Source organism: Ipomoea nil, unplaced genomic scaffold (genome assembly GCF_001879475.1).
Source record: "Ipomoea nil cultivar Tokyo-kokei standard unplaced genomic scaffold, Asagao_1.1 scaffold1031, whole genome shotgun sequence".
Taxonomy (NCBI): Eukaryota; Viridiplantae; Streptophyta; class Magnoliopsida; order Solanales; family Convolvulaceae; genus Ipomoea; species Ipomoea nil.
The window spans coordinates 74,713-87,561 of NW_017617459.1; the positions used below are offsets into that span (position 1 = coordinate 74,713).

The 12,849-nt window shown below is 35.2% G+C and overlaps 1 protein-coding gene and 1 long non-coding RNA gene across 4 annotated transcripts in view; one reads left to right on the forward strand and one right to left on the reverse strand.

Moving 5' to 3' along the window:
• LOC109180693 overlaps positions 1–3,152 on the reverse strand; it is a 21,207-nt gene extending 18,055 nt beyond the window's left edge. The window contains exon 1 of the long non-coding RNA XR_002054099.1: positions 3,141–3,152. This is a non-coding gene — a long non-coding RNA (uncharacterized LOC109180693). The remainder of the gene's footprint in view (positions 1–3,140) is intronic.
• Positions 1–11,517, forward strand: part of LOC109180692 (UPF0235 protein At5g63440) — a 12,684-nt gene extending 1,167 nt beyond the window's left edge. For 2 of the 3 annotated variants that reach the window (XM_019330392.1, XM_019330391.1), the window contains 7 exons: positions 252–389; positions 5,882–5,996; positions 8,455–8,608; positions 9,495–9,591; positions 10,447–10,535; positions 10,633–10,701; positions 11,227–11,517. In XM_019330392.1, the coding sequence (XP_019185937.1) occupies positions 275–389; positions 5,882–5,996; positions 8,455–8,608; positions 9,495–9,591; positions 10,447–10,535; positions 10,633–10,701; positions 11,227–11,286 (699 nt within the window). In that variant the 5' untranslated portion in view covers positions 252–274 and the 3' untranslated portion in view covers positions 11,287–11,517. The remainder of the gene's footprint in view (positions 1–251; positions 390–5,881; positions 5,997–8,454; positions 8,609–9,494; positions 9,592–10,446; positions 10,536–10,632; positions 10,702–11,226) is intronic. The other variant, XM_019330393.1, reaches the window with a different exon arrangement.
• The last annotated feature ends 1,332 nt before the right edge of the window (positions 11,518–12,849 follow it).

The window sequence follows — 12,849 nt, forward strand, 5'->3', positions numbered from 1 at the left end:
TTCTTGGTTATGATTGCCAACCTGTTATTTTAGACTGATCAAGTAGTGGTTATGATTGCCAACCTGTTCCTTATATATTGGATTTGGAAAGTGCAATTGGGAGGGAAAATTCACTTCTATTTATGGCTGATTCCTTTTTCTTATATATATATATATATATATATATATATATATATATATATATATATATATATATATATATATATGTATATGAGACTAAATCATAAATATGGATTGTTCTCTGCAAGTAGGTACCGCAGTTGAAGAATAGAAGATGCCAAAGCGGACTACCCACACATACTCGAGCGAAGATGCTGCTCCCGAGGGACCAGACTCTGACCTCTTTGTCTATTATTGCAAACACTGCAGTTCCCATGTCCTCATCACAGGTGAGCTCCATTTTCTCTGCCTTTTCTCTTCTTACATCCTCCAATTCAACTATGCAATTTTCATTGCAATATTAACTCTAACTGTGATACAGTATTTTCATTTTTTTTTTTTGCGTTTGGTGAGTTCAGTATGTGATATCAAGAAAGCCAATGTTGAGAAGAATTTTGCATGGTTTATATTAGTTTTTTCCGCATTTCCTTTTACTTAGTTATATTTACCTGGATGGTTTGTTTGAAAAGGTTAGATTCTTCCACAACAGCGGTTTATGAGCCGTGGCTATAATGAAATTGGTTGGGCATTATTAGCAGTGGTAATATTTTTGTAGAGCAACAGGCAAATGTTAACCAAAATTTCTACAATGTTTCCCTATGTTTTCTGTTGTTGGCCTTGTTCCAGACACAAAAAGTGATACTATCCGAGCATAAAGATTTCTTAATCGTTAAATTTAATTAAGAAACCAATGTGTCACTCTGTTCACTAGCTTTCTTAGTGGACAACTTATTGAAATATTAGATCAATTGTTCCTCAAATATTATACTGGAATTCCTAATTGCATATAATATGTCATTATATACATGGCTACTTGCACCTGTATATAACAAATTTGGAGTTAATTAGCACCTAATTAACCATACAACAGAAGAAATAGTAAAGAATTTGTTTGGTGATTGTTTTTAGGTTTATTGAAACATGTTTTTTTTTTTTTTTTTTTTTTTTTTTTTTTTTTTTTTTACCTTGTATACAACTGATATCTCCACAAATGTGAGACTAATTCATATTCAGCCCGCGTCATGCTTGCAAGTTTTACTCTTACACGGGGGAAGATACCAAAGCTCTTTAACATGGCACACACTTACAATTACTGGGTTAAACATTTATGGTGTGGATTAACCTAGGTAGTGCAAGGTTTAAAAAGGCGCGCCTCGGTACACCTCAAGGTGAGGCGTGAGGACATAGCTCTGAGGCGTACGCCTCTTATGCAAGGTAAGAGGCGTAGCCTCAACCATTCGAGGTGTACGCCTCAGGGCGTGTCTGAGGCGTTAATTGAGGCGATTTGGGCATTTTTATATTTCCAAGCCCAATTTTTTTTTAAAGCCCAATACAAAAAAACCCAACCCAATACAAAATATTTTCAACCCTACTTTGACTAAATAGAAGTCTGAAATGTGAAAGAAAGAATTCAACGAAACCAGAAACGAGAACGAGAGAAGTCTGTGTTGCTACTGCAAACTGCGGTGCAAGAGCCGAGAGTGCGACGTGACCTCCATCTCCGGCGACTCCAGCTTCTGGCAACCTCTCTCTTCACTCTTCAGGTGATGCGTCTTTTTTTTTTTTTTTTTTTTTTTTTTTTTTTTTTTTTTTTTTTTGGGTTAACCTACTGGGCTGTTAAAAACTTAAGTATTATATATATCTATATCCTAGAGTGACACTTGTCAGTTGACTCATTTCACTCATTTGTGTGTAAATGTGTACACTTGGCAGATTAGTATTAATTTAGTAAATATATTCTGTGTAATAGTGTATAAATGTAGTGTTATTACTTATTATATAATGGTGTTATTATATATATATATATATATATATATATATATATATATATATATATATATATATATATATATATATATATATATATATATATATATAGTGTGTATAAAATATAAATGCAGCAAATATATTGCCTTAGGCAGTAGGCACTGCCGGTCTCCCGCACTGGAAGTAGTCGTAGGATTTTTTTTTAAAATATTAATTGGTTTGAATTTTTAATTATTTGTAGGTTGGTTGTTTATAAATGGTGAACCATTCAAAGAAGAGTAGTGTATGCAGTGGTTTAGGTAGTGTCTACAGGTTCAAAAATAAAAAAGATCCAACTTGGGACCATTGTGTTGAACTTGTCCAGGATGGTCAAGAGAAAGGGCATATAAATGTCATATGCAATTATTGTAAGAAAGTCATCACAGGGGGAGTGTCACGATGAAACACCATCTCGCCGGGACAAAAAATAGTATCAAACCATGTGCCAATGTATCGGCAGAAGTTAAGCAAAAATTTGTTGACATATTAAACAAAATTAAAACCAGCAAGAATTTAGCACAAATGGAGTTTGAGCAACGTGTAGATGTTGGCTCATACTTTGGAAGCGAGAGGGAAGGTGCGGATGAGGATGAAAACAATGTGGCTTCCGGTGGTTTTAATAGAGGTATTCGGGGGCCTATGGATAGATACATGATGAAAGGAAATGCTAGTGAGAGTAGTGGTGACCAAACAACCACTATTACACCCCAAAATGCAAAAGAACTCGGTCAACAAGTTTGTTTAGACATTGGGAGGTTCTTTTATGAAAATGCAATACCATTCAATGTGGCAAGGAGTCCTTCATTTATTAACATGCTTCGGTCAGTTGGCGCATATGGTCGGGGACTTAAGCCTCCAAGCATGTATGAGCTTAGGACATGGATATTGAAAGAAGAGTTGACAACAACAAAAAACTTTGTTGAGGACATTAAGAGTACATGGCCACTTACGGGAGTTTCAATCATGTTTGATGGTCGGAAAGATATTAGACATAGGAGTCTAAGTGATAACGGATAATGCAATCATTATAAGCCACATTGAGCAAAACCCAAGAATGATTATAAATGTAGTTGCTCACTTTCTTTGCCTTGATCAAATCATTTTTGTGTTGTGGTAGCTCTCCAATTTTTTCTAGCATTAAATCAAGGCAATGTGCAGCACATGGAGTCCAATACAAATGCTTCCTTTTCTCCATAAGCATTAATCCTGTTGCTCGGTAGTTGCTTGCATTATCCGTTATCACTTGAACCACAAGCTTTTCTCCAACTTCCTCAACAACTTCATCAAGCAACCGAAAACAAGAATTTAGCATCTTTCACATGCTTGGATGCATCAACACATTTCAAAAAACCTGTGCCATTAGGATTATTGACAAGGAAATTAATTAGACTCCTATGTCTAATATCTTGCCAACCATCAGACATGATTGAAACTCCAATAAGTGGCCATGTACTCTTAATGTCCTCAACAAAGTTTTTTGTTGTTGTCAACTCTTCTTTCAATATCCATGTCCCAAGCTCGTACATGCTTGGAGGCTTAAGTCCTCGACCATATGCGCCAACCGACCGAAGCATGTTAATAAATGAAGGACTCTTTGCGACATTGAATGGTATTGCATTTTCATAAAAGAACCTCCCAATGTCTAAACAAACTTGTTGACGGAGTTCTTTTGCATTTTGAGGTGTAATAGTGGTTGTTTGGTCACTACTACTCCCACTAGCATTTCCTTTCATCATGTATCTATTCATAGGTCCCCGGATACCTCTATTAGGACCAGCGGAAGCCACATTGTTTCCATCCTCATCCGCACCTTCCCTCCCGCTTCCAAAGTATGAGCCAATGTCTACACGTTGCTCAAATTCCATTTGTGCTAAATTCTTGCTGGCTTTAATTTTGTTTAATATGTCAAAAAATTTTTGCTTAACTTTTGCCGATACATTGGCACACGGTTTTGACACTATTTTTTGTCCCGGCGAGATGGTGTTTCATCCGTGACACTCCCCCTGTGATGACTTTCTTACAATAATTGCATATGACATATTTATATGCCTTTTTCTCTTTACCATCCTGGACAAGTTCAACACAGTAGTCCCAAGCTGGATCTTTTTTATTTTTTGAACCAGTAGACACTACCTAAACCACTGCCTGCACTACTCTTCTTTGAATGGTTCACCATTTATAAACAATCAACCTATAAATAATTAATAATTTAAACAAATTAATATTTTAAAAAAAAATCCTACCACTACTTCCCATGCGGCAGTGCCTACTGTCTAAGGCAATATATTGACTGCCTTTATATTTTATACACACAATATATATATATATATATATATATATATATATATATATATATATATATATATATAATAACACTATTATATAATAAGTAATAACACTACATTTATATACCATTACACATAATATATTTACTAAATTACTACTAATCTGCCAAGTGTACACATTTACACACAAATGAGTCAACTGACACTAGCTATACCACTGCCAAGTGTCACTCTAGGATATAAATATATATATAATACTAAGTTTCTAACAGCCCAGTAGGTTAACCCAAAAGAAATGAACAAAAAAATGACGCATCACCTGAAGAGTGAAGACTAAGGTTGCCGGAAGCTGGAGTCGCTTGAGGGGGGAAGTCGCGTCGCACTCTCGGCTCTCGCACCGCAGTTGGTAGTAGCAGCGCGCAGACTTCTCTTGTTTCTGGTTTCGTTGAATTCTTTCTTTCACATTTCAGACTTCTATTTAGTCAAAGTAGGGTTGAGAATATTTTGTATTGGGTTGGTTTTTTTTTTTTTTTTTTTTTTTGTATTGGGCTTAAAAAAATAAAATTGGGCTTGGAAATATAAAAATGCCCAAATCGCCTTAGACACACCCTAAGGCGTACGCCTCGAATGGTTGAGGCGTACGCCTCTATGTCCTCACGCCTCGCCTTGAGGCGTACCAAGGCGCGCCTTTTTAAACCTTGGATAATACAATGCCATTGCTAACAACCTTATTGATGACTTCTAACCACTAGGTACTCAACCATCTTATTGATGCCATCTAGCCACCAAAATCCAATTACCTTTATTATTAATTATATATTTCTCTCCTAGGAATACTACTATAGTACTATGTCGAGGAGAGTTGAGAAATAGATCCTTGGTGAATGCAAGATTAGTAATCCAGTCTCGTAACATGATCTTATGTATTGTACTGAAACCTTTTGCTGCTTTTGGACTTTTTTTTCATGTAAAATACTGTTTCATGGTCTTTATGAAATCTTCATTTTTACATTTTTTTTTACTACACTTAATTGTCACATTGTTGTAATCACCATCCCTGGTCAATGAGTCCTTGTTTCAACAAGGCTGATGTCCTAGGAAGTATATTTGGATATAGAAGTAATAAATCATGATTCTCTGGAACATTTCAAAAGAGAACAATGCCAAACTAAGCAGAGAATTTTTATTGTGAAATACCCAATTATAATACATTCACCTCATAATAAAATGTTATAAAATAGAAAGATCCTAATCAACAGGTTGTGTAATTTAAATGGCACATATATCATAATGCAAACAAAATAAATCATTCTTGTGGATTCTCCATGAAAAATGTCACTCCATATGCAAATAGAAATGTTAAATTGAACTTTGTCTTGCCTGTTTTTTTTTTTTTTTTTGTTAAAAAAAAAAATCTTTTTTCCCAAGTGGTGTAACTGAAAGTTGGTTGTAAGGGATTACCTTGGCTTCTTAGCTTGAGTTTGATACATTACAAATCTAATGATAATACATTACTTGAGAAATATTAGGTCTGGAATTAATGAGGTTAATAAATTAAGCTTCTCTTCTGTGAAGAGGAATTATTGTTAGATTGTTACTGTGTCTCCATGCTAAAAAAAAAAATCTTGTAGATAATCAATTGCAGAAAATGCCCAAACGGAAAACTGACAAAGCATATGTGCTGGACAAGAAGAAGTATCTTGCAAGATTGAGTGTCAATGAGGCGGGAAAAGTTCTCTTAAAGCGGTAATCAGTTGTTTTGTTTTATGATTGCTTGCCTGATTGGTTGGAAGTTATATGGTGCCAATATTATTGGTGTATCCGTGTATATATTTGCAGATATTTTTTTATTATATGCAGGGTTATCAAGGCGTCGCCTAGGCGTCTAGGCGGTCACAGCCTTGCGCCTAGTCCGCTCGCCTCGCCTAAGTGCAAAATACAACCCAAAACCCCACAAAACATACATGGGCAGAACCTACACACTAAGGTGAGTTGACCGGTGTAAATTTCAGCCAGAGAAGACGCCGGAATCTGCCTCACGCGCCGGCGCGTGGCGTCGGAGCAGCGGCACTGCGGCGGCGCGGTTCGAGCTCCGGCGTCGTCCTCCTGTTCCGAGCAAAGCCCACTACCTCACCCTGACATGTTATCAATAAATACTAGTCTTCTCACTAGTCTAGGAAAAATTATTCATCTTCTCAAAGATGACTTGAAGTAAATAGGGTTTAAAAAGGCTTCCCAAGACAAGATATTTCCAATATATACAATAAATACTAAACTTCGCATTTTTCTAGGAAAAACTATTCATCTACTACATGCAACTTGAAGTAAATAGGCTGCCCAAGACAAGATATTTTCAATATATATGTATATATTTTATATATTTTATTTATTTAATACTCATCGCCTAGTCGACTAGGCAGTTGGTGGCATCTCGCCTAGAAAGTCCGCCTTGATAACCTTGATTATATGATCTTAACTAGCAAGAATGAGAAGTGAATTAATGGTAATGGTATAAACAAGAAATGTTAAGATAACTGTTTGTTTTGTTCATAATTTTCTATCACCATGACTTCCCTTAATTTTAGTAAATATTACATTGTTAAATGTTTGTTGCAGAATTTATACTCTAGAGAATGACAAAAGTATCGTTGTTTTCTTTGCCTTAAATTTAACAATGGAAATTTAATTTAATTTATGGATCCAACTATCCACAGTTTTTGTTGTGATGGAGAACATCATCCTTGTATCTATGACTCCTGAAAACTTGTAGCCTTTCTTAAAATGCTCAATGTCATGTGATAATATTCTTTTCTAATGAAAATAGTCATTTATCTGAGAAAATGAGAGATGAGTTGGACATTGTCATGAGCTCCTAATAGCCTTCCATGGGAAAAGTTCATTGATTGCCTTACTAAGAGGTTAAAAAGATTTGACTGAAAAATTGCTCTTGTTCTGAGCCAAAATAATTCTTCTGGATCAGAAACAAGCACATAGTTATAGAGACATGTATCCTGGAAAGAAGATCAAGAAGGTTATCGCATTCCCAGTCATCAAACTCTCTCCTAAACATCTTACATATTGCATATATGTATGCATGTAATATGTAACACTCTTATCAGTTTTCACCACTTTCCTTCAGTGTACAAAGTTATGGGAAATGAGAATTGGGGGATGTTTGCAAAGCAACTGTGTGTTGTGGATTCTTAAGGGGAGAATACCTGAGCCAGAAATCTGATTGAAGTTGTCCTTAGTCTTAATACCTCCCTTGTTTCTGATATGGTTAGATAACTTATCCTACCTTTTACTTATGTGTTTCATAATATTAGACCCACGAGGAGTTGTGGCATGGTTAATGACTGAATGTGCCACTATCCTATTTAATACCTAATTATTTCAAACTACAAACCTTCTGTCTACTTTCCTTGTTAACCTCCATAACCATTAACCAAGCAGGCTTTATAAATCTCATATTCACACTCTTTGCAAAGGTCTCATGGTTCTCTAGATATCAAATCTCATCTAGCTTGTATTCGATTTGTGCTAGGTGATGGAAAAATGATAAGCATGTTGGATTACTGTTGAGGACACTATTGATCAGATCAAACAACCTCCTTTGTATAGAAAACTTTACTTTTTAAAATTGTTTCAGTTAAGTTGTATTGCAACTCCTGATCAAAAGAGTTAATGAGTTCTTCAGTAAGCCAAATAGAATAATAAGATTACATATTTTTGTTTTAAGCAGTGCAAAATCACATTTAAGACCCTAATTTTGTATTGTGATTAATTGGGTTGTTTCTTTATGGATTTCTATAAACATTCATAGATGGGCACGGCCTCAAATGTACTGAAGATTATGAGTACTCCACAATTTAAATGACAATTAAAATGTGAAGGCTATATATATTGTATTGAGCTCAAGCACTTGTAATTATCACTTAAAATGTTTTTGAATAGAGATGCTCAAAGATAAAGATCTTTTCTCCCTATTTTTTATTTTCCTCCATCATAATAGATAGGTCTTTTGTATATCCATTTTGATTGTCACCAACAAGGACTATATATTTCTCATAGTTGGTGATAAGTGGCAGTGCTTTTACATTATGTGATATCACTTTCAGAAATACTTTAGCTTTTCTCTGTCTCGTATTTTGTTTGTGTTAACTTTTATGCCTAATGATAACTTCTTGATGGTCTTGCTTTACAGTGGTGAAGGGAAACTGGAGAAGCAGTTTCGCATGAATTGTAAGGGTTGCGGTCTCTTTGTTTGCTATCGTGCAGAAGATGATCTAGAGTCTGCCTCTTTTATCTATGTAGTTGATGGTGCACTTAGTACTATTGCTGCTGAAACAAATCCACAGGTAATGAGCTGCTTATCCTTTAAAGTACAGGATATCTTATACTTCGTAGTATATTTGCCTTCTAAAGCTCATGCATGTTTATATTGAACACTGATTACTAAAAATTTAATGTTTGAGGTTTAGTGCTGACAACTACAAACTTTGATTTCAATGTTTCATCTCTCCGGTATGGTGTAGGAGTGTTCATGGGACGTTTTGGTTAATGCATGGTTAGTGGTATTGTAAAAAGTAAAACCATATCCATCCATGAAGTTGAAAAACCATGTGGCGTAGTTTTAATGGGTTAATTGGTTTTGCAGGCAGTTTTGACCGTTTAAAATATGAGTTTTAATATAAATACATTCTAAAATTTCTTTTCTTTTGATAGTAAACCACTTTTTAAAATTTAGACATTTTTTAAAAGACAAATGTGAAATGACGATTTAACTATTGCTAGTTGAAATGCAAATTAATCTTCATTGATAATCATCCTGGTGTGCCGTATTGTATTTAATTTATTATACACATAAAATTTAATTGGGCACTTTTGATTTTTGTGTTTTTATAATTTTTAAAAAATTTTAACCACTACACTGGTTTATAAAAAATCTAACCCATTGGTCATTTAGAATTAAATGGAACAAGGGTTTAATGGGCACTTATAATGCAGTTTTGTGGTTTTTAAAAAACACCCTTAGAATGCCTGCTATTGTTCACATACTGTTACTTCATTCTGCATATATGCATTTTTTGTTTATGGTACTTCTAGATATTGAGATCAATTTCACAACATTATAATTTGTGCCTTTTGCCTGCCTTTGTACTTCACCCTTTTCAAAACTGTTTTAAAAGATAAAGGTTTAAGTTTTAGGACTCTATAACTCAAGACTTTTGGTCCAAGCTGTAGGATGCTCCTGTGCCACCCTGTATATCACACTTAGAAGGTGGTCTTGTTCAAGTGGCAATAGAAGTGGAGGACCGTGCGCAGCGCTCAGCAATTACAAGTAAATATATGCATTCTTGTCTACTTGATCTTTGGAGTTGGCTTGTGTAGTGTCCTTTACCCCTTGTTAAATGTTATTACATTTAAAATTCTTAAGTTGTGCAATATTTTTGTTTCATACACATCCACAATTGACTTTATTCTTGTATTTTTCTGACATCTAGTATTATGGAGTAGTAATTTTGTTTTGCTTACATCTAGTAATTTTCTTTTTATCAGTATATGAAGTTTCAGTTTATTATTGATAGTTGAGAGAACTGTAGTTTCAGGAACAAGTAATTAAAAATTATGTTGTAGATGTTGGTGAAAATGTCCTGCTTGTAAACACTAATGAACCTGAATCAATTATATTAAGACTCTGGAACTGGAGTAGATTCTAATCATTTTCTAATGAGCATAATACCCTGGGTTAACTTATGCATCACAATGTTTGTTCTTGAATAGAAAGGCTGGGGAGGTAGAAGTACATTACTATAATTCCTATAAAAATGCTTGGAAAGAGTTCAGAAATTAGGAAGTGCACTTCACTGTACAAGAGCGGAAGTGATTATAGCAGAACTAGGTGTCTGCTACAGTTAAATATTAATGTGATTGAAGATGTTTACCAAACATTTATTTCCTTAGGTTCTCTGTCGGCAAACCTTGGGACGTTGAAGCAATAAGCCTAGAATGTTTAGTATATGGAATTGGGGGATTGCTCCTCACTGATGGGTAGAGAGATTGGGTAGGAGTTATATTGATTATTGAGGCCCTGTGGGTTTTTGTGCTTTTTATGCAATTTACTGTCTTATCCAAATCACCTAAAAAGCTAATAAATATATTATTTAGAGAAAATCTCATCTTTATTTGGTTTCAGGAGTAAATGCTGATGATGTTAGGGTTACTGTCACGGCACCTGCAGCTCGTGGGGAAGCTAACAATGAACTTCTAGAATTTATGGGCAGAGTAAGTTCCATTGGTTGTTCCTGGATTATTAAAAGAATGAGAATGGGTTGACTGGCTAACTTATCATGCTGCACTTCAATTTCCTTTATTGGTACAGGTGCTGGGTCTTAAACTATCCCAAATGACTCTCCAAAGAGGTTGGAATAGCAAATCTAAGCTTCTTGTGGTAGGTCAATATCCAAAGGCTTTCTCTCACACAAATTAGAGAAATTCTTGAGCATCTTTTATAATGTTTCCATTATATTTCTTGCATGTGAGCATGGGGAAAAAAGGTGGATATCCTGTATGTTAGACCCATCTTGTGTTTGATGGGTGTGCATTTTGACAACAAAATCTCAATTAAACCATGACGAATTTTTAATTCCTCAAGTCTACCTTTCAGTTCTCATTCCTGCTCCTGCTTTATGAAATTCCCCCATTAAAATTACTTTTGCATACTTCTGTGCATGATTGCATTTCATTGTAAAATGTTAATTTGCCCATGCTTTTGATTTACTAAATTGAATTAGATGTATAATTATATACTCCTCCGTATATTGTTTTTCTCCCACTCTAGAAAAGGTAGCAAAGAGCCAAAATCACATTAAAACAGTGAATAGGTTCTTTGTTACACATACTAGAATAGAACAAAAGTTCAAATGGAGCCTTGTATTTGCTTCTTCCTTGCTAACCAACAGTTTTGCCAAACCAGGTGGAGGATTTGAGTGCTAGGCAAGTTTATGAGAAGCTCTTGGAAGCAGCACAACCTTAATAAGTGCACCATTAACCTAATATGTAACTACTGGTAGGACAAGTACTGTCATTGAGGCAATATTTTCTACTTGTTATAGTTTAGAATTCACTGAGGCATCCTTTACTAGTGACATAAAATGTACAATTTACTTTTGTTTCTAAGATAGGTCAAAAAAACATTTTATTTTCATTGCTTTAATCCAGTACAACTGTATTTTTCCTGTTAACTCAAAAAGCTTATTTCACTGCATTGTTTTTTTTTTTTTTTTTTTTTTTTCTTCGTTGGTTAATTTCACATTAATTTCAGTTTAAATCTATATAAATGTCTTGTTTGGCAAATACTTGTTAGCAGATCGTGTTAGCAATTAGCTACTAGTTGTTTATGTTTTTTTTTTTTTTTTTTGGTGGAATACTAGTTGTTTATGTTAGTTGGTTAGTTTGATTAGCTGGTAATAGGGGTGAGCGTTGAGTGGATTTGGGGAGAATCTGCATCTAATTAGCTAAAGGTGGATTTGAAAAATTTCATCTGTATCCGCAAAGGGTGTGGATCCAATTCGATCCACAAATAGCAGATTTAGCGGATGGGATGTGTGAAAGTGTAAAGGGTTTCATATATTTCTCATCAAAGACTGTACAGAATACCATAATTTATACAGGACAAGCTATAACCTAATAGGCCCACTATAACGGGCCTAGGGTTTCAACGTTCCCCCTCAAGCTAGAGAGTATAGATCATAAGCTCCAAGCTTGTTACAAATATATTCAACTCTAGGAGCTCTAAGCGATTTTGTCAAGATATCAGCTAACTGATCTGCAGAATTGACAAAGCTAGTTTTGATGCACCCTGACACAATCTATTCTCTGATGAAGTGGCAGTCAACCTCAATGTGTTTAGTCCTTTCATGATAAACAGGATTTGATGTGATGTGTAGAGCTGCTTGGTTGTCACATATCAATGTCATTTGAGCAACATTGCCACATTGCAATTCTTGTAGTAGGTGTTTAAGCCATATAAGCTCACACGTCGCAAGTGCCATTGCTTGGTATTCCGCTTCAGCACTGGACCTAGCAACCATATCCTGCTTCTTACTTTTCCAAGATATGAGATTACCTCCAATGAGAATACAATAACCTGAAGTAGAGCGTCTGTCAAATGGACAACCAGCCCAATCTGCATCACAATACCCAACAACTTGTGAATGTCCTCTATCTTCATATAATAAGCCTTGTCCTGGTGTTCTCTTGATATACCTTAGAACACGAACAACAGCATCCCAATGAGAATCACAAGGAGTCTCAAGAAACTGACTCAACACACTTACTGCAAAAGAGATATCCGGTCGTGTGATAGTGAGATAATTCAGCTTTCCAATTAATCTCCTATATCGCTCTCGGTCAGGCAATGGCTCCCCCTGTCCTGGTAGGAGTTTAACATTCGGATCCATTGGATTATCAACCGGTCTACTGTCCAACATGCCAGTTTCTTCCAAAATATCCAAGGCATACTTCCTTTGAGAAATAACAACACCACTGCTAGATTGAGCCACTTCAATTCCAAGAAAGTATTTCAGCTTGCCCAAAT